General features: G+C 37.7%; 1 protein-coding gene across 8 annotated transcripts in view; it reads left to right on the top strand.

Moving 5' to 3' along the window:
- The first annotated feature begins 5050 nt into the window (after positions 1–5050).
- Positions 5051–27101, top strand: part of LOC109090483 (CUGBP Elav-like family member 4) — an 83895-nt gene continuing 61844 nt past the window's right edge. For 3 of the 8 annotated variants that reach the window (XM_042778774.1, XM_042778775.1, XM_042778773.1), the window contains exon 1: positions 5053–5770. In XM_042778774.1, the coding sequence (XP_042634708.1) occupies positions 5506–5770 (265 nt within the window). In that variant the 5' untranslated portion in view covers positions 5053–5505. Of the gene's footprint in view, positions 5771–27101 lie in introns of all 8 variants that reach the window. The other 5 variants (XM_042778781.1, XM_042778779.1, XM_042778777.1 and 2 more) reach the window with 3 other exon arrangements.

Genomic DNA, 27101 nt, shown 5'->3' with positions numbered 1-27101 from the left:
CTTCCGAGGCTCAAGGCTCTCTGAGATTTAAAACTTTGTCCTGGATTAAGGACAGGTTAGGAGAGACATTAATATGCAGAACAGGTAATATCAAAACCTCAACGTATTTTACGGCAGCTGGCGCACATTATCAATCTATTTGTTCAAGCTGCCTTGCAAGAATTTCATTTGCCACTCGTTTATTTGTGTTCCTCAACAATTATACTGCCGGAACAGGATTTGATTCAAAGTAATGTTCCAAGGGCACAAGTTATTTCATTGCACTCTATTGTCAAAGAGCGAGAGTTGTCAAAAAAGGCTTCTTTTTTTTCTTTCGGTATAATTGTAAAGCAATCTATTTCACGTAAACCCATTTTTAGAAGGGGTCAGTTGATTTACACTATTTGACAAAAGTTTAAAATAATTGATTTTTTTTTATTTATTTTTTCATTAAGAAGTCACATTGATCACCAAGCTTGCATATATTTGATCAATAATATAGAAAATATGTTTACACTTTAAAATAATTATTTTCTATTTAAATATGTTATAAAATGTAATTTATTCCTGTGATGTTTTTGGTAGCTTTTACTCCAGTCTTCAGTGTCACATGATCCTTCAGAAATGTTAATTTAATGCTCAGTTATTATTGGTGCCCGATTAATATTAATTCTTATTATTATCAATGTTGAAAGCAGGTTTTGCTGCATAACATTTTTGTGGAAACTGTGATACATTATTTCAGGATTCTTTGATGAATAGAAAGTTTCAAAAGAACAACATTCATTTAAAAAAAAAAAAGTAACTTTATCAATGTCTTTACTGACACTTTTGATCAGTTTATTGTATCCATGCCAAATAAATATTAATCCCATACTTTTGAATGGTACTGTATCACGGTTTCCACAAACTACTGAAAATTCAGTTTTGCCATCACATAAATAAATTACATTTTAATATATATTCAATTATTTTAAATTTCAATAATACTGTATATCACGATTTGAAACTTTTAAACTGGTTTTGACTAGCTGTTCCTCAGTGAGAATATTTCAGAACCATGGACAGCGGCTTAGTGTTGTTCCAGCAGCCATGCAGAAGCGTGGAACGATAGTGCTTATTTTTAGCAGCAGGCCTGCTGTCGAAGAAAATAACACTTGGATTTATTATTTATTTCTTGACAAAAAAAAAAAAAAAAGATTGTCATTTGATTATAAGGCTCATTCGAGATCAAATTTTACAATGAAAATGCGAGACACTCCTCTTGAGACCACTCCTCTGCTGAAATTTTGATTGGAGCTTTCCGGTTCCATTCCAGGTTCATCAACCATACTCCCAGCGACCTATGGTGCTCCCTCTGTAGACCAAATTGGTCTGTAAATTACCCGTTAATTGCATATGATTATTATTATCACGACGATGGACGTGCTCATCAGACGCTTTTCATTTGGGCCAGCTTGAAAACAGTGAAAGGGACAAGAGAGAGGTGAAAAGAAAGACTATAGGGAACAATAATGGCAACATTACTTATATAATCATTGCAATACTATGCACAGAACATAATTATAATGATTTGTGCTAACACATTTCGTCCTTGTATTAAAAATATGGCTCAGGGCAAGTCAGGCATGATCTCGGGCAGCACGGCCCCAAGGGTATGCTTGCAGATCTGAGCGCAATGCCCTGCCAAAGAAAGCGGACTGACTCAGCTGGGCTGGGTTATACTGATAGTTCGAAATGACATTAACGGGCCATTACAGCCTTTTGAGTGCGGAAGGTGAGAGAGCCACGGAGTGTATTTTGTTTCCTTTTTAATGCTACTTTGGATCATATCCAACATTTTAAAATCACATCGTTAAGGCCAAACACATACAAGATTATACTGTGTTTTAATATTTGCCCAGTTGACCTTTGCAACATGAAACAATAAGGGATGCAATGTAGATACAAGAGCTGCTGAGCTATAAATTACTTATTTGGAAAGATGCAAATAAGTTGTTCTCCTAAGAAACATAGCTTGCTGCAATGCATTGCATTTTTTGTATTATTGTGAACTCTTAAAAATAAAGGTTGCTCTCAGAACCAAAAAGGAATTTACAATCACATGTCATAGAAAACCTTACAGTGTAAGTGAAAACAACTATTGTATCTATTTATATTTTATTTTATTTTGTAATATTATATTTTGTTTTAGAAAACATATGCACACTGATGCTTATGATGATATATATATCCCAAGAACCATATACAGTATCATCTATGGCATTGCTGTAAAATCGGTTCTTCCTGTCATTCTTACAATGAAGAACCATTATTTTTTAAGAACCCGCCTTTTGTGCAATTAAAAAGTTCAATGGATGTTAAAGATTCTTAGTAGAACTGTAGATGCCATCAAAGACCTTTGTTTTGCATGAACATGTTATATTTGGTATCATGTTGGGACTCCACTTGATATCCAGTGCCAAATCTGAGTTCTGAAGTGAAAACAATTGAGAATCATTGGTCTGAACAGCTACGTCATGGGCTTTTGAAAGCATTCAGAAAGCCTCCTCTAAAGTGGCTTGTTGTTTTCCTCCATTTTAGGTTCAGTTGAGTGCTCCTACCTGCCGTTGTACTGGTGCTGAACACATGTACGCCTGTTGTTCTCCATGGGCTTTGTACTCAGCAGGAACTCTGAAGCAGCTTACAATTTCCCATCATTATGAGCAGGTGCTTTAGTCTCGACAGTGGTGTGTCATTGTCAGCATGAAAAACGCTGTGGTTGTGTGCTCTGGTGTGGAAATCGGAGGCTTGCATGCAATGTTTGCACATGTGCATACACACTTTGACTGTCAACAGCGGTTTGTATCGTGGATAAGTGGGATTTTAGAGGTGTTCAGGGCTCAGATTAGATGTTTGGAGGCGTCACTCAAACCTCCAAGCAGTCTTCATTACATCTGTTCAGTCAGTCTTCATTACAGGAAGGATGTTTTTCCTGATCAGAAAGAACAGATCTCTGTAGGTTCATTGATGGGGTTATGTTATTAAATTGAAGAGATGCTTTTTTGGCTTCAGTGAAAGAAGAGAGTTTATTGTTGTAGCAAATGCTCTGTCGTCATTCGCAACAGCATTTTTGTCTGATGAAATCCAAAGACACAATAAAAAGTAAGCTCTAAGCGAAAAGATGTGACTATAAATAATATCTCTAATAGTACTTAAAATTTCCACTGTCAGCTATTGACCCGTTACTCTTAAATTATGTTACAGGGACACAGAAAATATGACCATGCTATAATTCTACTCAAAATGCAGCCATAAATGATAATCAATAAAAAAAAAAAGTTTTATGATAAGATTTTAATTGCTGTATGTAATGTCTATTTCAATAGGCATAGGTTCTGAACGGTAGCAACATCCAGATTGTGTGTGTGTGTGTGTGGTCCTGGAATTTCCTATGTTACGGGTATAGTAAGTATAGTAATACCAGTAAATTTTGACCTTGTGTATGTAAAATCATTTTCTATTTTTAACTGTTTTAAATTCATTTTAAATAAGTCAATTTTTAAATCACTTCCAATGTTTTAAAATTGCTTGTTTTATGTTTTAAAATTGCTTGTTTTATTTTTGTTATTATTTTTCTTCATGATTATTTTACTTTCTTTATGTAAAGCACTTTGAATTACCATTGTGTACGAAATGTGCTATATAAATAAACTTGCCTTGCCTTGTGGGGACAATTGTTTTGGTCCCCATGAGGAATACCTCATACAGAATTAGTTTTTTTGAAAATCTAAAATAGCAGAAAGTTGTGTGTTAGAGGTAGGTTTCAGGGTAGGGTTAAGGTAAGAGGGTAGAGAATACTGTTTGTACAGTATAAAAACCATTACATCTATGCAATGTCTCCATAAAGTATGGAAACGTGTGTGTGTGTGTGTGTGTGTGTGTGTGTGTGTGTGTGTGTGTGTGTGTGTGTGTGTGTGTATGTGTGTGTGTGCCAGTACACACTGGGGGTCAAACCTTCGTATTATGCTCACCAAGGCTCCATTTATTTGATCCAAAATGCAGTAAAAATAGTAATATTGTGAAATATTATTACATTTTAAAATAACTGAAATTTTGAAGTCATATTTTCTCGTAAAATGTACTCCAGTAATCTTTTATTTCATTTTATATTGTAATTTGAAAAATCATTATTACAGTGTGTGATGGCAAAGCTAAAATACGTATATTGAAATTTAATTGATTTAAGTGTAATATAGAAGCTGTTTTTAAGACATTATAAAATTCTAACTATTATATATTTTTTTCTGCATTATTCCCAAAATAAGATTATTGAGCAACATATGTAGCACTCATATACTGACATAGTACCATCCAATAAAAAAAAAAAAATAAATGCATTATGATGGCACCAATTGAATAAAACCATACAAACCACACTGCACACTGGGTGTGAACGGGTTAAAGGTTCCTCTTTGGGAACCAACAATATGGTACAGATTTGTATATTTATTACACCCATTCCTGAACACACACAAACGCGCGTGCACACACACACACAGTGTCGCCTCCCTGCCCGTACACACCGCGCGGAGGAGCTCACAGCCCTCTTTCTAGCTCGTGCATTTGAAAAGAGACATCGATTAAACACACATAACTTTAGTATTTCTTTGACTGAAAAGTAAAAATAATAATGATGATAAAATTAAAATGATTTATCCCGGCGAGGTTACATGCAAAAGGCTGTTTTTGCCCTTGCACTTTCCAAGTGTTTCAGCACTGGCGCTGTCCATTAGATCCCCTCGAATTTTGGTGAATCCTTTGATGCTTTCATGAGAAATGCACATGGGGGAACATTATGCATTAAAGTGCGTCGAAGAAAAAATAAATAAATAAATAAATAAATAAAAAACAATGCATACATGTTTTTGTTGTTGTTGTTGTTGTTTAAAATAAACACACTGAACGGCACTATGTACAAGTCTAAGGTGCGTCATTCACAAGGCAGCGTACAAAGAGCCGTGCAAATGTGATATTTTCTTTATTTATAGTCCCTCTCCTTCGGCGGAACATACCATGTTCCTGTATAACGATGAGAGGGGGAGAGAGAGCGTCGTGTGACATAAAGGGAGCTGCTTTTTCTTCTCTTCCTCCCCACTGCACTGAGCGCGTTTGAGACAGCCCTGTCGGTTTAAACCGGGAGGACACCCATACCGACTTCTCAATGCAAAAAATAAAAGGGTAGCTAGAAGCTGGGGCGAGGGGAACGGAGGTAAAGCGAACGCTTTCGGTCGGTCTCTCTCTCTTTCTCTCATTCTCTCTCTCTCTTCTCTCGTTTTATTACATGAATGAATGAAGTAAGTAGTAAGGGACACGTCCAAGGAAACACGCCTCCGCCTGGACGACCAAACGCATTTGATATTTGACTTGTGTTCAATGGTACGTGTTTGCATCTGTACATTTTCGGCGAAAACCAGAGTAGGACGTCTTATCCCGTCATTCGAAACACTTCCGAAGGTGTAGCAGCTGAAAGTCCTCGCCGTGAACATGGCAACTTTAACGAACGGACAGGTTGACGCCGCGGTGCACGGAGGAGCGGCCAGTACGAACGGGCTCGTGAACGGAATAAGCCACACGCACAGTCCCGCGAGCTGCACCACCATTCCCATGAAGGACCACGATGCCATCAAACTGTTCATCGGACAGATACCCCGCAACCTGGACGAGAAGGACCTCCGGCCGCTCTTCGAGGAATTTGGCAAGATCTACGAGCTCACCGTGCTGAAGGACCGCTTCACTGGCATGCACAAAGGTACGTTTCACACTCGGCTCCTGTCACTAGAATCTCTTGATTTGCTTTGCCTCCGTTTCCATCATAAAATCGGATGACAGGCTTGGATGTACTGGCTTTTTTAATGCATATATAAATGCCATATATGAAATGTGTTGGGGAATTGTTAATTTATCGGTGTACTACGAAAGTTAAGCATTGATTTAGAATTGTTCCGTAACCAACACGAAGCGAATTTTGTTAGATAGCGATTGAAGGCATACGGTACTTCGGGGTTTTTACGCGTGCCTAAATTGAGGTTGGGGGTGGGTTCTTCACACTTGAAATTGACGTATCATATTCTGTGTTTCACGCTGTTAATACTTGATTAGTTGTTAATTTTGGGTAGTCAGGTTTTAAGATTGCACGCTGTGCGTTTTTACGTTCTTATTTGAATATTAACGTTGGACAAACACTGTTTAATAACTGCTTGTTCATCTGTGTGAAAAGTCGCATTGTGGAGCAAAATAATATTGCCTATTCATCATTTACCGTAGCTGTTCGACATGTTTCCACTCAGACGTGGAGACTAAACACTGCGTGAAAGTTTTAGCGGCTGTACAAAGCTCATGAATTTTTAATGAGGTAAGAACTGAGGCAGATTATGATTGGTGTCTGTTGCTAAACAACTCACCTTAACGTTTTAGTGTTAATGTAACGTATTGTTTCTCTTGCACAACCCAATGTTAAAAGTTGTGCTTACCCCCTTACAAAATTGCAAGTCTCTTGCTTAACCCAGGTTTAAAACTGGCCTTTAGCAGGTGTTGAGAAAGATGTTAACCCAAGGTTAAGTATAGTGTGAAAAGCCCTGTAGAAGCTGTCTTGAGGTTCAGTTCGCTTTTAAGTCCATCAAAAAAAATTTCCACTCTTCTTCCAGAGTACCTCTCTCTCTCTCTCTCTCTCTCTCTCTCTCTCTCTCTCTCTCTCTCTCTCTCTCTCTCTCTCTCTCTGTGTGTGTGTGTGTGTGTGTGTGTGTGTGTGTGTTCAGATTTTGCTTACATTGTGCTGACTAGATCTTCAAGAATAAAAAAGCCTGAGTTCAACAGGCTTTTCTGAGATTTGGTAAAGATGGAAAATATAATTAACTCAGTATTAAAACAAAAGAAGCCAATAGACAGTCCCCACCATGGTAGAAAAACAAATGTGTGTGTACTCTAGCTTCTGTAAACATTTCTCTCAATTGGTATTCTTTTTTTGTGTGCAACAAAAAAAAATACAAATAAAATAAAAACACCATTTAGTATCTGAGACAAGTAGCCTATTCTCTTGAGCCTTTTGTCTAAGTATGATCGTGCAGGAACTAAAGGTAAATGGCATCCGTCAAGACAATGAAAGAGTAGTACATTATGAGCAAGGATAGGATCTGTGCTGAAAGGGTCTGTCCAGTAACCTCTTAATTGGGGATGTGTAGTCATGATTGTTCCTGTTCTATTGCTTCACAATAAAATATTAATTCATGATGACAGTCTGCATAATAGCATTTCAGTGTGGTGTGTTCTAGCAATAACAGCAGCTGAACTATAATTACCTACTGCTTATCATCTCCTCGCCAGTTGGTGTCATACGCAGCAACTCACATCTCCGGTTAGGTTCGGCCACAACTGTGCCTTGTTTGTGCGCTTGTCTGCTCCTGCAGTGTGGTAATTACTACCGAAGCTGTGTACCTGTAGTGTGTTCTGAAAGATCAATTCCTGGAGCCCTCGGCCAGGGGTCCAAAGGGGGTCTCCGTAGGAACATCTTCCCAGGGGTGTCATTATTTTACAGGCTTGTCTAATTGATCCCCAACCCAGAGGACATTGTTTAGGGTCACATCAGTGGCTAATTTACCCATCCGATCCTGGGAGCCAAGGGAAGACCTGCGTACCCCAGCCCCAGGGATGTAGTCCCTCTGTTGTAGTAAACAAAGCTGTCCTCTGTATGTGCCTAGCAAAAAATGTGGCTTTGAGAAGCGGGTCTGGGGAGGGTAGGAGGTTATCTTTTATTAATAGCACTGCTGGAGTACTCCCCGTCTGGTGGTTAATCATGTTGCTCGTGAACTATGGGGAGTCGTGCCGGCTGATTCTAGGAACTGTCTCCTTCCTGCAATATATGGTCCTTTGTACCCATCCCCCCACTGCAGGGCCAGTATTCACTAGTGTGGTCGTCCGGCCTGCATGGCTCCATGTAACTGAGTTTAGGTACTCGTTCACTCCCTCTCCACAACATAAGCACTGGCGTCAGTGTCTCTCAAAATCCATTTCCCTTTGGCAGCAGTGCCGTTCTCTCTGTACCCTGGAGTATACTGAGGCCTGTCTGCTCTGGAGCTCTCATTGCTCCAAGAACTTAATATGCTGTTTTGTAAAACTGACCTTTTCCTTCACTTTCAGAAAAAGTAGTACATTTATAACAGCTTGTCACTGGGACAGTACCCTTAAACAGTGCTAATATGTATCCTTAAAGGGATAGTTCACCTAAAATTAAAATTGTCTTTTTTTATTTGTCTTCATGTTGTTCCAAAACTGCATGCATTTATTTCTTCTGTCAAACATAAAAGAAGATATTTTGTCTCTGTGTTTTTTCTTCCATAAAAAGAAGGACCCAAAAGTTCTTTTGAGTTCCACAGATGAAAGTAAGTCATATAGATTTGGAACGACATGAGTGTGAGTAAATGATTACAGAATTTTCATTTTTGGTTGTACTGTTCCTTTAAAGTCGGGATGAAAGAGAATTTGCAGTCATCTTTTCCCCCTCTTCTGATGTATATCTGAGTGTAACAGCTTCTCAAAATGATAAGAAAATGGGTAGGACTTATTTTTGTCCACAGAGAATTGATTGGATCATTGTATGCTAATTGCTGTGATCTCACATCAGAGTGACAACTTTATTGTCTTGTCCTCGTGCTGGTGTACACGTCATCACAGAAGAAATGTTGTTGCGAGGAGAAAGGAATGTTAATGTTTTTGGTGTAAGATTATGAGGGCATATGAATTTAAATGCAGTGCACATATAAATCATTTCAAATAAACACTGCAATATGCCATATTAAAAAAAAAAGAAGAAGAAGAATTGTCAATTTTGATTTCATGGTGACTTTAAAGGATCTGCAACAATGACAGAATAAAAGCTACCAATCTTCCCCTAAAAGTATTTTTTTCTGACATTGCCTCCCGAACAAATTATTATTTGTTAAAGCTCCATAAATACTCTAGTCCTACAGTTGTCTGCCCTCCTTGGTCATTAACATGTTCGCATTCTCTTGTTTTCATCATTATAGGAAGTTCTCCATCTTGGCACTTCATCCGTCTCCACCTCCACCCTCTTCCTCTCTTCACACGTTATCACCTCCTCCAGTCTGCTGCATGTCTCCGCCGTCTCTCCTCTCCCAATCATGTGATTTCTCTTTCCATTCACAGGCTGGAAGGGGTTTTGTCATCCATTTATTCACTCACTTACCCTCCCACACACATCGTTCAAGATTTACCATTACACTCCACGCTGAGATGAGGTCCTGAGAGCAGGTCTGCAGATCTCTGTTGGGGTAGGTCCTGAGAGCAGGTCTGTTGTTTTGTTTTGTGTTGGGGTTGGAAAAATGGCAGAACCTCACGGTTTCTGTTTCTTGCAGAAGATTGGTTAGATGTTGGCATAACAGACTGGGGCAGTTTGGGGAGCCAGACTGTCGAGATCATATCCAGACACAAAATAATAATTCTGTCATTATTTACTCACCTTCTTATTGTATGTCTTCTGTGGAACTATTTTGAGAAATGTCCATACGTTCAAAGTCAATGTTGTTTGGATCCCAACCATTTCCTTTTATGTTCCTCCTGAAGAAAGAAAGGCCTATAGATTTGGAAATGTGAGTAAATGATGACTCCGATTTAAATTTTTGAGTGAACTATACCTTTAATTGTTAGTGGTGCAGTTTTAGTTTCTCTCTCATTTTCAGAAGATTCTAAAATCATTAGAAAACGATCCCGCATTGTACAGGTAAACACCAGAAGCGACCATTGTTGAGAAGTGTGAGCGTTTGAAGTTGTGATGAGTGTAGGTGGAGAGGGAACACGTTTGATGCTATAAAGAAGCACGTAGGAGGAGACACTGTGTTTTCATACTGTGCTGCTGAATTCACACCATCTATTTTTGATAGTCATTATTCTCATGCATATGGTCTACGTTTGTGGTCTGTTTTTGATATGCAGACGTGCCATGCGGGCATACGTTTGATTTTGCCGTGCTGGATATGCATCTGGAGCGATGACTTAATAAAGCACGATGCATTTTATGTGTTGACTCTAATGAGACATTGAGTGGAGGGGGCTCCATTCATCCTCATGCCTGAGCAGCCAAAGTAATGATTCTGTACATCAGTTATCTAGTCTTTAGACTCCTGTCTCTCAGGAGAAAGTGAGAAAGAGGCAAACGCTGCGACTCTGGCTAAATGATGGAGATCGGGAGAGTGATTGATTGAAAAAGAGAGTGGTAGAAAGAGGAGAAAGAAACAAAAAGATGGATGAAAACAGACTAACAGAGAGTTTAGCACAGGAATAGGATTCGGGTTTTAAACTGAGTAACAGAAGTCAACAGTGAAAGAGTTGGATAGAGAAAACCGGGTACGTGGGGCAGGTCTGAGCTGGGGGCGGGGGGGTTCTTGAGTCCTCCAGCACTTTCATTTGGCTGCTCTGCGTGACTCAGCACAGCTAATAGTGGCCATTTGTACCGGTCACCAGCAGCTACAGGAAACATGCTGCGGACCATAACATCTTTTCCTTGCACGCCTTTTAGCGTAAGGGAGATTAGCGCTATGAATGACTGTCTCTCCCAGCCCTCAGAGTCTGCAGCTGGGACAGTTAGCATCTTAGTGTCTTGATTAGCTGCAGCTCACAGCTAGCTGTGTTTAAGAAGAGAAGATTAAGTTTATTAAGATTCCTAACTTCAAAATATCCATGTCCAAGGTGGTCTTTATTTTCAAGACAGTCGTGTTTCGAAGGTCCAAACAAGCCCTCCTTGAAAAATGTATGAGTAAGAATGTTTTACATTGGGGTGATGTGTTATCGGGGAAGAAAATTCTGTTTCTGGGCAACCTAAACCTGAGTTTCTGGGCAGGATTTTTCCAAAAGACAATTGGATGTCCTTGCCGGAGAAAGAGAAACACTGGGTTTTTCCTCCTGCGGCTTGGTGTTAATTCAGCTCGCGTCCTGGACTCACTATTGCATTGCTGTTGCATCATCTGCACACACAGCGTTTCTCTTTTTTTCCTCTCTAGCTCGTTTGGATCTGCAGATGTTCCGAGCCTCGGCCCATCCCAAATCCTCTCAAGCCTCTAGTCTCCGATCCCTCATCCCTGCCGATAAAGTGTCAACAAGCTCCCGCTTTGAGTGCGGTTTCTGCGCCACATGATCGATGCGACAGTTTTGTTTATAAGAGTGAGGTCGCCACTGTCCGTAGTACGTCTGCACTGAATATAAGTAGCAGTGACGACACAAACATGCATGTAAATATGCATCCTTGAGAGCAGGCCCATTTTTCAGGCAGACAGTGGCAGGGTGGCAGAGATGTTTTTGTCCGGTGTTATTTGAGGCGATCGCCACAGAGGTCGGCCATTAAGAGAAAACATAGTTACTCAAGGTGAGAGATGACTTGCTGATGAAAAAGAGGGAAAAGGAAAAGCTGTGTGTGTTGGCCACAGGTTTGGAGTTCTACAGGATAGAGGTCCTTTCTGGCATTCCTAACCTTGCGGTGGCCCTTATTGACTAGTGTGACCCTGTTGTGCTGTCTGAATTGGGCCAAAATGTAACCATTTTCTCACACCTCGAGGTATTTTGAAACTCATCTCAGTTCTTTCAGTCATTCCGACCGCTTGGAGACTTGTTTATGTGCAACAGCTAATCCCAGAACACTCATCTCATGAATTTCATGTGTATCTACCATAACTCTCTGTCAGATAGCTGTGCTGCATTAGGACATGGGAAGTTTTAAACTGAAAGTAATGGCGTTTGGCGGATGCGATTTAGTTTCTAAATTGAAAACTATGCAAATACGCTACGCTGCGTAGCTTTTGCAGGCTTCCTAAAATTTTATCCTGCAAGATTTATGTCCAGCGTAATGGCCTTGTTGTGTTTTCATATACTTAAATAGCGGGACTCGAAGAGCAAGGCAGGGCTAAACTGGGTTCAGCCTTAAAAGTTTTATAAGGTTTAGCTGTAATTTCATATAAACTGCGCCGATGAAAAGCCCGAGGCCACACCCCCCTCTGCGGCATGCTGGTTTTATCTCGCACAGCCTGTGAATCACAATTTTGATTTGAGAAGCTCCGAAGCCTTGCAGTGTTCTGACAACAACTCTAGCAAAAATTAATAGTTTCTGTTTTCAAACTAGTTGCATCATCTAAGTGTTATTGTGCTGTGTGTGTGTTAAATATTTAAAGGGTTTAGAAAGTGATATGCGCACTGCTGTCAAGGCAGTGTGCCCAAAATACAGCCAATTTTTGACTATTTTTTGAAAACAGGAAATATTAATATTGTCATATTTATATATTTAACTAGATTATATAGATTTCATTATATAAGCTCTTAAAAGCATGAAATGGGCTTTTTTTCTTGTTTGCTGCATTTGACGTCACAGCTCAGAACAGTCAGTAGCTAATCAGAGCTGACATGATTTCCTGTGGCTCTAGAATGATTTGGTGATTGGTTCAGATTCTGTGTTTGCCCATGAGTAAAGAGGGAAGCATGAAGATAGCATAAGTCTGGGGTGAATGAAAATTTTCTTCAGATATGATAGCTTTTTTTTTAGGCAATAACCAATTTAGACCCATGATTGCTTATTTTCTCCTCCAGAAACTGTTTTCACTTCTCTTCTCTGCGAGCAAAATATAAATGTAACACCAACCACATTGTCAGTGTAATTTAACATTTAATGATTTTTTAAATTCATCATGCCTGATGCGTTCTGGGAATCTGAGCAGCATCCATCTTGTTTAAAATACACCAGCATGCTCTTTTTGTCTGAGCCCTTTACATAATTTTAAATTATTTTTTTCTCATTATGCGAAGCGTTACCTATTTGTTAGTCTAATGATGCTGTATTCAAACTCCATTAATTATCAGGGTGTGCAGAGATCGGTTAGGTAGAGAACTAAAAGCAGACAAAAGCCTAGGTAATAACTTAGATCATTTTCATTGTATGGACTGATTTAAGCAAGCAACGTTTTAATTACTTTTTGGTGTAGACGAGCACAAAGAAGGAGAAAGAGAGGGCAGACTATTTTGTAAAGTAATGAAGGGGCTGTGTACTGTTAATCATCCCTCTGTCTTATTTTTTTATAGTAGTTTGTAAATTGGGCTACACTGAAGCTGTAAAATGACAATAAACCTGGTTGTTAGACTGGCTGTTGGTTGTTTGGCTGTGAGCAGGTTTAGACATGCAGCCTTTTTTTTTTTATCATTGATTTTTATGGAAAGATCTGCAGAAATATGAGTTGAGAGTAAAAATGGTAGCTGAAAACATTAGCCTGATGTTGAACATATAAGGGCAAGAGTGCCATGCACTTCTTTGTGTTTTTTGTTTTTGTTTTGTTTTGTTTTGTTTTGTTTTGGTTTTTGTTTTGTTTTGTTTTGTTTTGTTTTGTTTTGTTTTGTTTTGTTTTGTTTTGTTTTGTTTTGTTTTGTTTTGTTTTGGTTTTTGTTTTTGTTTTTGGTTTGGTTTGGTTTGCGTATGGTTTTGTTTGCGTATGTTTGGTTTTGTCTTTCCCTTGGAAAGGCCCATTTAAAAAAATCTCTTCTTGGGTATTTAATGTGTTAGTCTAATGATATCATTTTCTTTAAGCAGACCTGGAATCAAATGAAATGCTACTGTATATACAGTATATAGCATAATTATGTGTAATTTAAACGTTTTTATTTTTTATTGATTGATTGTATTTTTTTTTTTTTTTTTTTTTTTATTTTTTACTTTTTTTTTGTAATGTAAATTTTTTTTTTTATAATAATGTTGTGATATTTTTTTTAGAAGTGTTGTGGGCCAGTGAGCACATTCCCACACAAATAAATATCTGTTAAACTTATAGACTCATCCGATATACAAAACTAAATACTACTACTTCCTGCAGTGCATGCACAGAAACACAAATAAAATCCTGTGATGAACAGATGAAACCATATTCCATGGGTCAGTGATAGCACGAATGCACACAGTGTGGCAGAGTTACGGGGCCGTAATGGTTCTTTAATTTATACAACACTCATTTAAGCATATGTGGTAACTAAAAACATCCTGGTACTTGGTTTTAGCTGGCATTTATTATATTTTCTCATCTTATTATACATGACTGAACCAACATTTGTTTATGTCATATTGAACAGTCAAATATATTAGCTATATTAAGCATAATTTGTCTTTTCTTTTTGACAGAAGCAATTAAGAACTGCTGTTTTGTGAGCTACATGTCAGAACAACCATCCATCTGTATTTTTTATTATTAGGAGAACTTACCACAGAGTACGTCTGTGCAGACACAAGGTGTTCTCATACCTATGCTAATGTACCATCTTGTGCTGAGCTGTATTGAGATTTATCGTGCAGGGTTTGATATAAAACAGGATGTGTGGAAACTAGTCATTTCTAGAGAAGCAGGAGGGCATTGTGGGATATGTGAGGGTGGAGCATATGCTTTGTCTTCAGTCAGAGCAGATCGAGATGGTGATATGATATCGGCCGACTCCAGCACGTGGAGATTGCAATGTTTATGTATGCAGGATGTGCACAGTACATGCGTAGTGTAAATGTGTAGTGTTTAAAATTAGCTGTTTATTTCTAGTTTTCTTGTGGTTATAGTCACAGTGTTGTTTGATACAGAAGTGATTTGAGGACTCTCACGTACCCTAAGAAAAACACGTAATGACTCTGGAACAACCCCCTATTAAACCATTATGAGATTATAATTAGCTTGACGTCTACTGAAACAGTCTATTTGTTATTCATAGGGGACTACGTTTTTTTTTTTTTTATTGAGGCATTGTTAACAAATAAATCCTCATTAGTGATTTTCCCACTCAGTGTTATTGCATGTAAATAGGATTTTAATGTCATGATATTTATTGGACTGAAATCCTTTCGGCTTAAGACGTTTAAAGACCAACCGGACTGAACCTTTTCGTCTGTGGTTTTTATAGGTTTTGCTAGAGCTGGGTTGTATTTTTTTCCCCATATCACACAATATGGCTGAAATCTATTTTATTTTTCCCTACGTCCTGTTTTTTCCATTTTATTTTTTTCTGGATTCTGTGTCTTATGACTTAATACAAGTTTATCATCAAAAATCGTGTCTAATGAAATGAATTAATAAAACTTTAACAATTTAATCAGTCTTTTGAAATGTAATCAAATGAAAATATAACTTAATTTAAAACAAAACTACTGGTTTTCTCCCAATACGTTAATATACAGCCTATTAAAACAATGCTGTAAATAAGAATCTGAAAAGAAATAAGCCTCAAATAAATATTTTAATGTGTGTGAATAAATCCAACCACCCCTATAGTTATACGTTTCACTTTCCATAATCCATGAGTATCTTGGCGGCAGGGATTTAAAACTTTAACAAGACTCAAATTGACACAGGCAAAGTGAGAGACTGGATGTTTTTCGATCAGGTAGGGTACAAATGATTTCAAAACATTTCAGCCAGTTTATATATATCATGTATATATCAGTCGGGGCATTTTGTGCAGATAGCCTATAAGTCATAATATTAACATTATGTTGTTTAAGGGTGTATTCACACCAGGAAAGTCCGCTAGTTCACTTGCTTTGGTCTGGACCAAATACAATGTTGATTTTTTTTTTTTGGTGCGGTTCACTTTCACACTGCCTTTTTTTGCAAGTGGACCAGAAATGGAAAACAAAACCATACGTGTGTTAAGGTCATCCATTTATTCGACAGAAGTTCTCAAGCAGGGAAAAACAGGAAGTGCAAAATCAGGCTAATCATGAAGATATTTCGTAGTGCAATTTTTATTCTTTTACTGATTTATTGTTATCAGATACTAACACAATATGAAGAAACTTATAAGCATCATATGAGACAATGTCATACGATGTTGTAATTATGACTTGCTGGAAATAAAATCTCTCTTTCTCTCTCTCTCTATATATATAATATACATACATACACAAAAAAATTAAATAATATATAATACTTAAAGCATATTACAATGTTAGTTTAAACATTTAACCTATATAAATATGCGCTATTAGACGCATATCCAATCATTTGTGTGGAGAATGGAACCTGAAGCGCGATTCAGGACATCAGTGGAAACAAATTAAATACGCCGTAATTTTTTGCTTATAAAGGTAAGAATAATACAATATGTTTGGAACTGTAAAGGGTCAATTTTTATTTGTGTGCACTCACAATATCAAGAAAACATTGTGTTATTGTAATATAAAGAAAACGAGTAGGATGTGCTTGCCGTCTTGGGAGCGCTTCACAAAAATGAACTGAAACTCAGTAAATATTTTCCTTACAAACATGATGAATCTGAATCTATAGAAAGCTTTAAACAACTTGTCAGGCTCTCAAACTTTTCATTTCATCCCATGAATTAAAAGTGCATGGAGATTTCTTTTCAAATTGAGGTGAGAGAGCTGGACAATTGCAGGCATCTTTTAAAGTTTGTTTTGGGAATTAGGCAAATATATGAACAAGTTATGGCTTTATTGTTTTTTGGTTTTGTTTTTTTGAGAGAAAGAGTGGAGGTCAGATGAATGCTGCTGGGACTAAACTCAAGGATCTTCACGATAATATGTTTGGGTTTAGTGGGGGGATCTTTCATTTGCAAGAAAGCATGAGACAGCATGATAAAGATAGACGGCGAGGAAGGGGGCCTGGATAAAAGAGTAAGGTAGCAGGGAGAAAGAGAGAACAGGGGAGTCCCTGAGACAGATGTCACCCTCACCACAGATTGATGGCTCTTGGCTGGTTTCCACGCCAAGCTTTGACCCCGCTGTCCTTTGCAGTAATTTATAGGTGGTGTTTTTTAAAGATTTAAGCACTATTTTGTGGCCATCATGGCCTTGGACAGAGAACGAACTTGTAATGCAGGGTCACAGGCAGTCCGGAGCTAAAAATGAGCCCACCTGCACCCGTGCGGATCTGACTGTGCGGTTTTGTATGTGTGCATTTGTTGTTGTATTCTCACAGGCCAGCCTGATTAATTAAAAACCCTGTTTGTTTTGGGGATGTGGATTTATTTTGAATATACAGTGTGAGTTTGTATGACTTTCAGGGTAGTAACTTTCAGCTTGAAGCATAGACTGGAAAGAGGACGTGTAGGGAGACTAGACACCCTGTGCAGCTTTTGGCTGTGCATACAGTGGACCTAGTTGGGTCTGGTGTTGGCTGAGGTGTATGAGAGGCCCTTATGTCTGCAGCAGTGGCTGGTGATCTGGGGGGAGCCTCTCTAACACATCATCACTCATTTGCAATTTAATGGCCCCGGAGATCACCCTTTCCTCAACACACCAGTCCATTCCCAGCATGGCAAAGCTTATTAACAGATGTTTTAAATCATAATCTCAAGTGAATCTACTGCCCTATCCTTCCCCTTTCAGGATGCACTGTCAGTGGGGTCCACCAGGGTAGCGCTAAAAAAATAGCTCCTTTGTTTATTCTTGCAGGGTTCAGATCTTTTGGCATTCCCATTCATCTTAATTGATAAAATAAACATTACATAAGTCCACTTAACATTTTTTGAGAGCCTCCAAAAAGAATGTGTTACTGGTGATGCTGCCAAATCGTTTAATCATGATTAACCACATCCAAAATAAAAGTTTGTGTGTGTGTGTGTGTGTGTGTGTGTGTGTGTGTGTGTGTGTGTGTGTGTGTTGTGTATATTTATATGTATATGCACACACATGCTTGTATAAGAAATATTTACATGTATGCAATAGAGCCCGATATGTTTTTTTTGGGGGCAGATACCGATATTAGGGAGTAAAAAAGATCGATACCAATATATCGGCCGATATTCTTTGTGTAGGCTATATTATAGTACAGTATAGTCAAAAGTTTGGACACACTTCTCATTCGTGTGTCCAAACTTTTGACTGGTACTGTAAATAGAAAACAGTAAATAGCCTACATAAACAGAATATATATATACATGAACACATTTTTTGCAATGATAATGCAAATGTGATGCTCAAACACTTATTATGATGTGACAAACATAGGCCTATGTATTGGAGGCAGGGTATTTAACAATTTAACAATAAACTTTATTATTCAAAATGAGTCTGACATCAGTGCACTTAACAGTAAACCTTACTTCACTTATTATTAATAACTTAACACAAATAGAACAAAATATATATATAACTTGAATTAAGAAATTAAACAAGGTAACTGTGTAGGGCAAGCAAGCTACTGCCAAACCAACAGGGGCAGGGTTATGCAGGAAGCACAGCTTTTCTAAATGTAAACATCTAAAATTAATAAATAATAATAATTAACAATTTTTTTTCAACAAACTCTGTGTTGTGTATTTTCTGGTAATCCAATGAACATGCAGAACATTCGTATTTAAATCGTCTTTTTGCAGTTTAATATTCACAGACACAGTCTACATATACATGTACTGACCTTTTTTTATTTATTCATCAAAAATAAGACAAATTCCATGAAATGCCGTGCCATACAGTAAATTCCATTCCATCAGGCAGCTTTATCAGTGGCGCGCGAGATGCGGCGACGATGTAAGTGTCATTGCATTTTAATGTTTTTGTTAGCCTATCCTGTTGAACCCACAAGATGCAGTGCTGCTACATTGTTCATTCAATATATTGCAGAAAACGAGAGCATCAGTGTGGAGAAGATGTTTTTTCCGTCAAAACTGAAACCAAGCCGTACACACAGAACACATATTTATCACATTTTCTAGAGATACATCTATCAGCATTGCACTCGCATCTCACACAAGAGAGCCGTATGTTTAGAAAGCCATGTAAAATTTATGCAAGTTCATGGCGGTTATTCCCCATCCCACTGTATGTCATGTTTTTAAATGAAGAAAGTAGCATAGTCTTTGTGATTGGTTTTTGGTCTTTTGTAATGTATTAAACTATAAATAAATGCATGGTGCTGTTTTTTTTTTTTTTTTTCTAATTGTTTAAGCAACTGTGTTAATTATATATGGTTTATAAACATTATGCACTCATATCAAAGATAGTCATGTTATTTTATTACGCTTTGAAGAAACATGCATAAAATTTTGCATGAATAATAATAATTTTTTGATTCTGTTTGGAAATATTATTTTTGCAATTTTATTGGCATAGATATTAGACTCTTCATCAAGAAATTGCCATAAACACAGTGTACTTTTGCTTCGTTTCTTTTCTAACAAAGCCTCTTTCATTAGTTTCGATTCATGACTCTGTTTTCCCTTGAGACCCCCAGTCGATTCAGACATATTTAGACCTATCTGAAGATAGCAGGCTACATTATAGTTCTACATGGAACATTATGGCTTTGTAAGAATGTCCCAGGCTTTGATGACACTGATAACTATAACTGACTAAAAATGCAGTTTTTAGAAGTTAAAGTATCTAGTCTATGCAAACTACTCTCTTATTTAATTCCCATGTCATGCCCACATATAGTTGAACACTGCTTCACTACCTCGGATGCCCTGCCCAAGGGCATTAAATTCACAAAAAAAGACATGAAATTGAAGCTCTGCAGTCCTACTTATTCAAGGAGAGAAAGATAGCATTGGGTAAATATTACGAGTTTTGAGGATTGCAAAAACGCTTTCCACCATGGGCCTCCTCACCCTGAGCAGCTTAGCTGTCCTCTTTTTAAAAGAGTGAGGAACATGGGTATCAGCGTGAAGCAGCCGCGAGGGCCTGCGCAGTGTGTGTCTGTGTGCATGTGTTGGATTTTAGGAGAGCAGCCATAATGCTCTGTTTCCTGCAGAGAATCAGCCCGACTTCCTGTCTGTGCCGTGCTCGCATTGAAAGTGATGTCGAGCATGCGTTTGATAAAACATGATCTGTTTACCAATCCTATTATGCGCGTTTGGCATGTCCTTGGAGTTGATTGCCGGTCCATGTTAGCTTTAGTCAACGTCTTAATTGCGTTAAATGGATAGAAAAGCTGGCAGATTAGAAGCCATTAATGAGCGTTGTGTGAACGAGCATATTCCCGGGATGGCACTTTTGTTGGGTTGGCAGGCGAGAAGGGAGAGAGTACGCCAGCATCACCTTGAAACTCGAAAACACTGGAGAAACAGGTCATTGTGTCTCAGCTGAAAAGAGGTACACATCGCTCTCTCTCGCTTTCTCACTTACTCTCTGCACCCTTTACAATCTCTTTGAATTCTCTCTCTGCCTCTCGCTCTCCCTTTCCATCTGAACAGTAGATAAGCTCACTGAGGGAGAGTTTAAAGGACTCTCCATTTGTGTATAAATAGCTTAGGATGAATTATTGAAGGACCCAGGGTTGCTAATAATCCCCCTGGACCCATCTGACAATGACATAGAAGATAGAAGGAAAACAATTACACAGGGTATCTCTTGAGGAGGACTGGGTGGAAGGATGGAGGAGGAGAGGGGGGCACAGACGAAGACGGTGCAGAAGCCCCTCACCGGCTTCCCATCTTGGCTAATAAAGCCAATTAAGTCGGTAGAATCAATGGACATGCGAGCGGTCCCGGAAAGAGGAAGCATAATGATTCATGTCCTCCGCCCGGAACGTCTTGTCCCTTTTGTCCACACAGCCAGGAGGACAGCAGGACACTGACGGGATGAGACAAGGGGACTGCGGGGGAATATTAAGGAGCTGTTTGTGTCTGCCGGTGTCAATGCAAGGACGGCACTGAGAGGGTGAGAGGTACAGACAGACAGGCCGGTCACCCTGCCACGCTCTCGTTCGCTTTCGGCAGGACGGTCTTTACACTCTAGCCTGTCTGTACTTCAGCTCTAGCTGGTGGATCTTGGTTACGCCACAAAAACCCGATCTTCAGACTAGAGCCTGGCCTCTAGTCTAGTGCTTCTTTGTCACTAGTAGTGATATTTTTCAAATATCGGCATCAGCTCATAAGTTTTCCTATTTGGTCGATGTGTTCGAAGCAGGACTTTTATTTCGAGGGAGCTGAGAATGGAGGCGCCTGCGCACACAGAACTCAGATTCTCCCTCTTCATTGTTTGCTGTCACAGTTTAACAGATCTGTCTAATGCGGGTAGAAGTCTAATAATCAGATAGAACTATTAACACAAAGGAATTAAAAGATATACAAAAAGTATTATAATGATTGTTTTTATATCATTAGAATTAGAAAGGCAGATATAATACACAATAGTTTTTTTTTGTTTGTTTTTTTTTTAATATAAAGTTCAAAAGAGCAGCATTTATTTGGAATAAAAGTATTTTGTCTTTTGGTCAATTTAATGCTTTATTTCTGAATAAAAGTATGAATTTCTTTGAAAACTTAATTATACCAACTTTTGAAAGGTAGTGTATGTGACAGTTTTTGTCAGTTCTCACTGAGTGTTTTTAGGTTTTAGAAATTAGCATGCTGTTGAAATCATTGCATCTGGGGAAAAGTGGTTCCTGGATTTGTCAAATATAGCGTAGTGACATTGTGTTTTAATAAAAGACTTGCAATAACCTCAAGTGGTCAGTCACTTGTCTTGAATTTGCAAACTCTTCAAGCGCAATTGTACATTCTGCTTTGTTGTCAGAGTTATGGTTTTGAAATATTCAGTACTTCATCTAGATGGAGCACAAATCTGACCAAAAAGTCAAAAGGTTGTCTGCAGAACTGAAAGCGCACACAGTAATTTAAATGAGCTTTCACTTTGTCACACGATAACCTAGTTTAATGCCAACAGTCAAAAGTTTGATTTATAGAGCAGATGGCATTCTGAATGATTTTATTAGTGACAAAACAACCGTGAATGAAAACTTTCAGGGCTAAAGTCCTAGAAGCTTACTTCAAGCGTTCCCCATGTATCCGACCCTGCCAGTGGGAAGATTGATTTTGAACCACTGTGAAATTCCACTTTACCAGTTTGATTAGTCCTGTGACTTTGCAACACATTTTTAACCTTGACTTCACCGCTTTCCTGCATGACATCTCGCTAACAAGCTCTCTGTATTAAACATGCTCCCTCACGTCTTTGCTCTTACAATACTAGGGGTATATTTGGTAAGCCAAAGATATTTTCTGCCCTCTTTTAGTGCAACCTTCAGTTCTTGTATTTCGGAGCCTGGCAGACGGGCTTATCCTTGATACTTCTGTGCAGCCCACAGAGCCAGGATGTAATTGACTGTCCACTTCTGAACACCACATGGCTGAATTTTCTATTATCAGTCCAAAAGAATGTAAATTCAATTCAAAAAGGATTGGTAGAATTAAGCTCTGTGTGTGTGTGTGTGTGTGTGTGTGTGTGTGTGTGTGTGTGTGTGTGTGTGAGAGAGAGAGAGAGAGAGAGAGAGAGAGACAGAGAAAAGACGGTAGAGAGAAAGACCTGCTTTATACTGTAGGTATCAGATGTGTGATGTATTCATGAGTGTAGAAGGAAAATAGTTTACATTTTTGCTTCCTTTGTATGTTGTTCATTTGTATGTATGTGGTTGTGTGAGCAGACAAGTCACATGTGAGACGGTTAACACACATGCTTGAATGGGTATTAGGGAGTGTGGAGCTGTGTATATTGTGCACTGTTGTGTGTGTTCATACTGTCTCTGAGTCCTTTGGGAGTGTATGGATGGTGGGAGGGGGACTGTGTCCTAATAATGCGTTTTCTACACCATTGATTCAGTAGCTCTGCTCCACAGTAAACCCTTCACATGCAACACATTAGAGCCCAGGCTTTTTTCTCCGCCAATCGATTTGCAGAACTTACAGCCGTTCCTCTTTTCTCCTGTCCTCGTTCTGCGCCCGTCTCCATTCCTCTGTGCTGCTCAGCTTTCATTTCTCCTTTTCTCAAGGAAAATAAAACTAGAGAGACGTTTTGTTTTCTCTCTTGCTTGTTTTCTTTTCTGTCAAAATTACTTTCTTTTTTTACCTACATTTTACCTTCACCCTTTTCTTTTAATTTATTTCCAGTTAATGGATTCACTGACAATAAACAGACTGCTTTTTTTCTCTCGTTTTTATTTTAGTTATTCATTTCTTTTGTTTCACTTTCTTTTCTTTCTTCAGTTCTTTTCCCTTACTTGTTTCTTTACTTTCTCTCTTACATCTTTTTTTTCTCTTATTTTCTTTTATCATCCTTTTCTCTTCCTTTGCCTTTTTTCTTCTTTCATTTTTCCTTTTCATTTTCATTTCCTTTACCTGTTCCTTTCCTTTACTGTATTCTTTTCTTTGTGTTCTTTTCCTTTACCTGTCCCTTTATTTTGTTCTTTGCTTTTCCTTTCCTTTTTCGCTTTCTTTCTTGTCCTTTTCCTATACCTTTTACTTCTCACTTTTATTAATAATGAAAATACAGTAAAACCGTAATATTGTGAAATCCTATAAGCTATTTAAGAACTTTAAGAACTGTTCTCTAATTGAATATTTTATAAATGTAATTTATTCCTGTGATGGCAAAGCTGAATTTTCAGTATCATTATTCCAGTCTTTAGCATCACATGATCCTTCAGAAATTATTGTAATATGCTGATTTGCTGCTCAAGAAACATTATTATCAATGTTGAAAACAGTCCTAAGCAGTCCTGCTTAATATTTCTGTGGAAACAGGGATACTTTTTTTTTTCAGCACTCTTTGATTGAATAGAAATATCAAAACAACTGCATTTATTTAAGATAGAATGTTTTGGTAACAAAGTAAAAGTCTTGTCACTTTTAATCCTTGCTGAACAAAATTATTATAATTATTTTTTCTTGTCCAAAAAAAAATAAATAAAAAAATCCTACTGACCCAGAACTTTTGCTCATAGTGTATGTCATGTCATTGGGTAGTTCAGCTCATAAGCCATCTCAAGGTTCTTTCTCATCAGGGATAGTCACCAGTAGGAATGTAGTGTGGGGAATTTAGGTTTAGTATTAAACCCCATTAGAAATGCATCCACTGACCTCCTGAAATATTCCCTCACACTACCACTTCATTCCTCTGGAATAATATCACTCAAGGAGAGGACTCATTAGTCCCAGAAACAGCTCCTGCATATTTAAGGCCTATTTTATTGAATCAAAAAAAAGAGCTTGACGTGGTGTCGGCACAGTAATTGAAGGTCTCTCTAACTCTCCTGTTTTCTCTCTCTTTCTCTTTCTCTTTCTCTCTCTCTCTCTCTCTCTCTCTCTCTCTCTCTCTCTCTCTCTCTCTCTCAGATTACTCTCTGAGCTCATATTGCTGTCTTCAAAGTGCATTTTTATTTAATCAGGGGTTTACTGCTTCCAATTAAATATTTTAAGAAGACATGTTGTTTGGATGTGGGGGCAGGGCAAGGTGGAGTGGTGCAAAGGTGTCCTGGAGTCTTTCAGAAGACCTTGAATTCTCAGACCTTTGGAGGACAGTTTATTCAAATTACCCAAGGTCTACTGGGATACTTGTATTAAAGGAAGGAGGGGGAACTTTGGGAATTCAGTACCTTTGCTCAATCTCTACCACCGTGAAAGCGTTACATGCTATTGCAGACACACTTGACAGGCATGGCGATTAAAATGACATGAAACACAATCATGACAGAGCTTGGACACACTTTTTGGAGCAATAAATGTTTGATCAGCACATATTGATTTTAACACACACAAACCGCAGCTGGAAAAGTCTCTGCTTACATAGCGTGTGTGTGTTTGTGTGTGCCACTTTGTTTGGTGGTTGTTTTTGGTGCATTAGTGATTATTGCCAAAACTGTCTTGGGTTATTGCCCTCACAGAAACTTTTGAAGATGGATGCTTTTTTTGGCCAGATGATCAATTGGATTATTCGCAGTGGCAGGTATAAGTAATGACAGTAATAAGCAAAAACAAGTGAAGAAGCAGCTATAATTTATTATTCATATCATGAATACCAATTGTTATAAATGATGCCTGCACTATTCCATTGCACTCTACTTTATTCTCGAAACCTGTTGTACAAATAAAAACCTGAAGGCTTTGTTCTAGTGAAGTACGGATCCAACATGATTTTTACCACTAGCATCCACTAATAAAAAGGCTGTGAAAATAACCACCATTTAGTTGTGTGCAAAAATGTATATTTATTTTTAGGGCATGTTCTGCACGTACTGTAAATGCCAATGTGGTTACAAAACATGGATATTTCCAATTACAGATCAAAATTCTAAAGTATTAATCAGAGGGATTTGTTTACAGGTGTTTCAAAACGTTTTTGTGTTTAAGCATTCTTTAAAAATGTAAAAAATCTGAAGAATTACCATCTATTTGGAAAAATAAAAAAGCAACGTGTGGCCATGTGTTGTTACTTCTCTTTGAAAGCATTAAAAGTATTTTTAGATTAATCTCACATGAAAAGATGTGCAAAGTAATAATTCTGAATTAATTCATCCTGAGCCACTTAATATACAGCCTCTGTTATATAAAAATATTTTTTACTGTTCAAAAGTTTGGAGTCAGTAAGATTTTTATTTTAGACTTTTTGAAAAATGTTTTCTTATGCTCACCATGGCTGCATTTATTTGATCAAAAATACATAAAAAAATAGTAATATTAAGAAATATCATTGTTTTTTTTTTTTTTTTAATGTAAGTTGTTTTTTTAATGTAAAGCTGAATTTTCAGCATCATTGCTGCTCAAGAAACATTTATTATTATCAATGTTGAAAACAGATATTTTTGTGAGGGGAAAAAAAATTCTCCAGATTTTTGATGAATAGAAAAGTTCAAAAGAACAAACTTTAATTGAGACAAATTTTGTGAAAATATAAAAGCTTTTACTGACACTTTTGATGAATTTAATGTATCATTGCTGAATAAACGTATTATTTTTAATCAAAAAGAATCTCACCCTATCTTTGAACGGTAATGTACTTTACACTTTTTAAACTTTTTAAATTAAAAATTCTAATCTGAAATTCTTTAATTATCTTCGCCGGTTAAAATCAATTCATCAACAATAGTAAAATATTTCCATACACAATTACAGTATGATTGCCCTTTTTTATATATTTAAATATTTAACATATTGAATTACATATTTACATATTGAATTTTGATTAGCCATTTCTTTCTTACATCTTTAAAATAATGTGTTGGTTCTCATTCCCCAAGACAAAAAGTGTCACGGCAGAGTTTATGGTGGCTCTGATGTGGCATGTCATTATGCACAACTACAGACTAAAATCTACTGTACAATAAGTTAATTTAAACTATAACACTATTCTTGAGCAACCTTGCAAGCACTAGTATTTATTTCATTAAATTTAGTTTTTGCAGCAATTGCTCATCACAAAGTGCAACACTGTGAGTCAGGGTCGCGATCACCATGGTGACTGGGATTTGATGATGAGAGATTGAAGACTGGAGACCAGTTTGTGCCATTTGGCTGTTTCACCAGTAATAGACAACTGGGCTCTGTAGAAAAGGTCATTTCATAAACTAACCCAAAATATGCACACTAAATATGTATAGTCTCTTGTTAAAACTGTGTAAACTGGAACAATTGTGAAGAAAGAACATTGTGTTTGGCAATTGTAACCCCAGCAATGGGTGTCAGGCTTCTCAACAAGTCATCCAGTGATGCCAGCACATAAAAATCTAGGTTTATCTTTATAACAATCAGCTACATTCATATCTAACATTTTTCATTGTTACTAGATGGTGATTTATTTTCTCTCTCTTCATAAATTGTTGTAATTTGTCATTCTCGTACTACAGGATAAGGCTAAATGTATTGACTAATTCAGATTAGATTTCACTGGTTGACTGTCAATCTTAGAAGGTAGAAACACCCTTTTTTTAAATCGCTGAGCTGAAAATACTTTTCAAAGCCTCGAGGGCAGTGACAGTAGAGTGAAGATACTTTGGCGTCCAGAAGATTTGTATCATGAGCATTTTAGATTCATTTCATTCTTTTGCTATCATTCTTCCGCTTACTTATTTTGAGTCTCAGTATGTATCTCCAGCTTTGTGTGTGTGTGTGTGTTTTGCTTAAGGGTGTCTGCAAAAGGAGAGATAAGACGCTAGTGTAGGACACTAGTAGATAGTGTTCACAGAATCCTGGTGATCTTATCTTCTCTCTACTTCCTTTTCTCTTGCTTTCCTTCGTCCTTTCTTCTCGGTTGTGCTGTGATTTTCACAGCATGCATGTTTTACATCCATAGTGTTAGAGTAAGAGAAAGAAGATTGTCCCATCAGTCATGATTA

This window comes from Cyprinus carpio, chromosome A21 (genome assembly GCF_018340385.1).
Source record: "Cyprinus carpio isolate SPL01 chromosome A21, ASM1834038v1, whole genome shotgun sequence".
Classification (NCBI taxonomy): Eukaryota; Metazoa; Chordata; class Actinopteri; order Cypriniformes; family Cyprinidae; genus Cyprinus; species Cyprinus carpio.
This window is presented reverse-complemented; position numbering and strand designations above follow the sequence as displayed.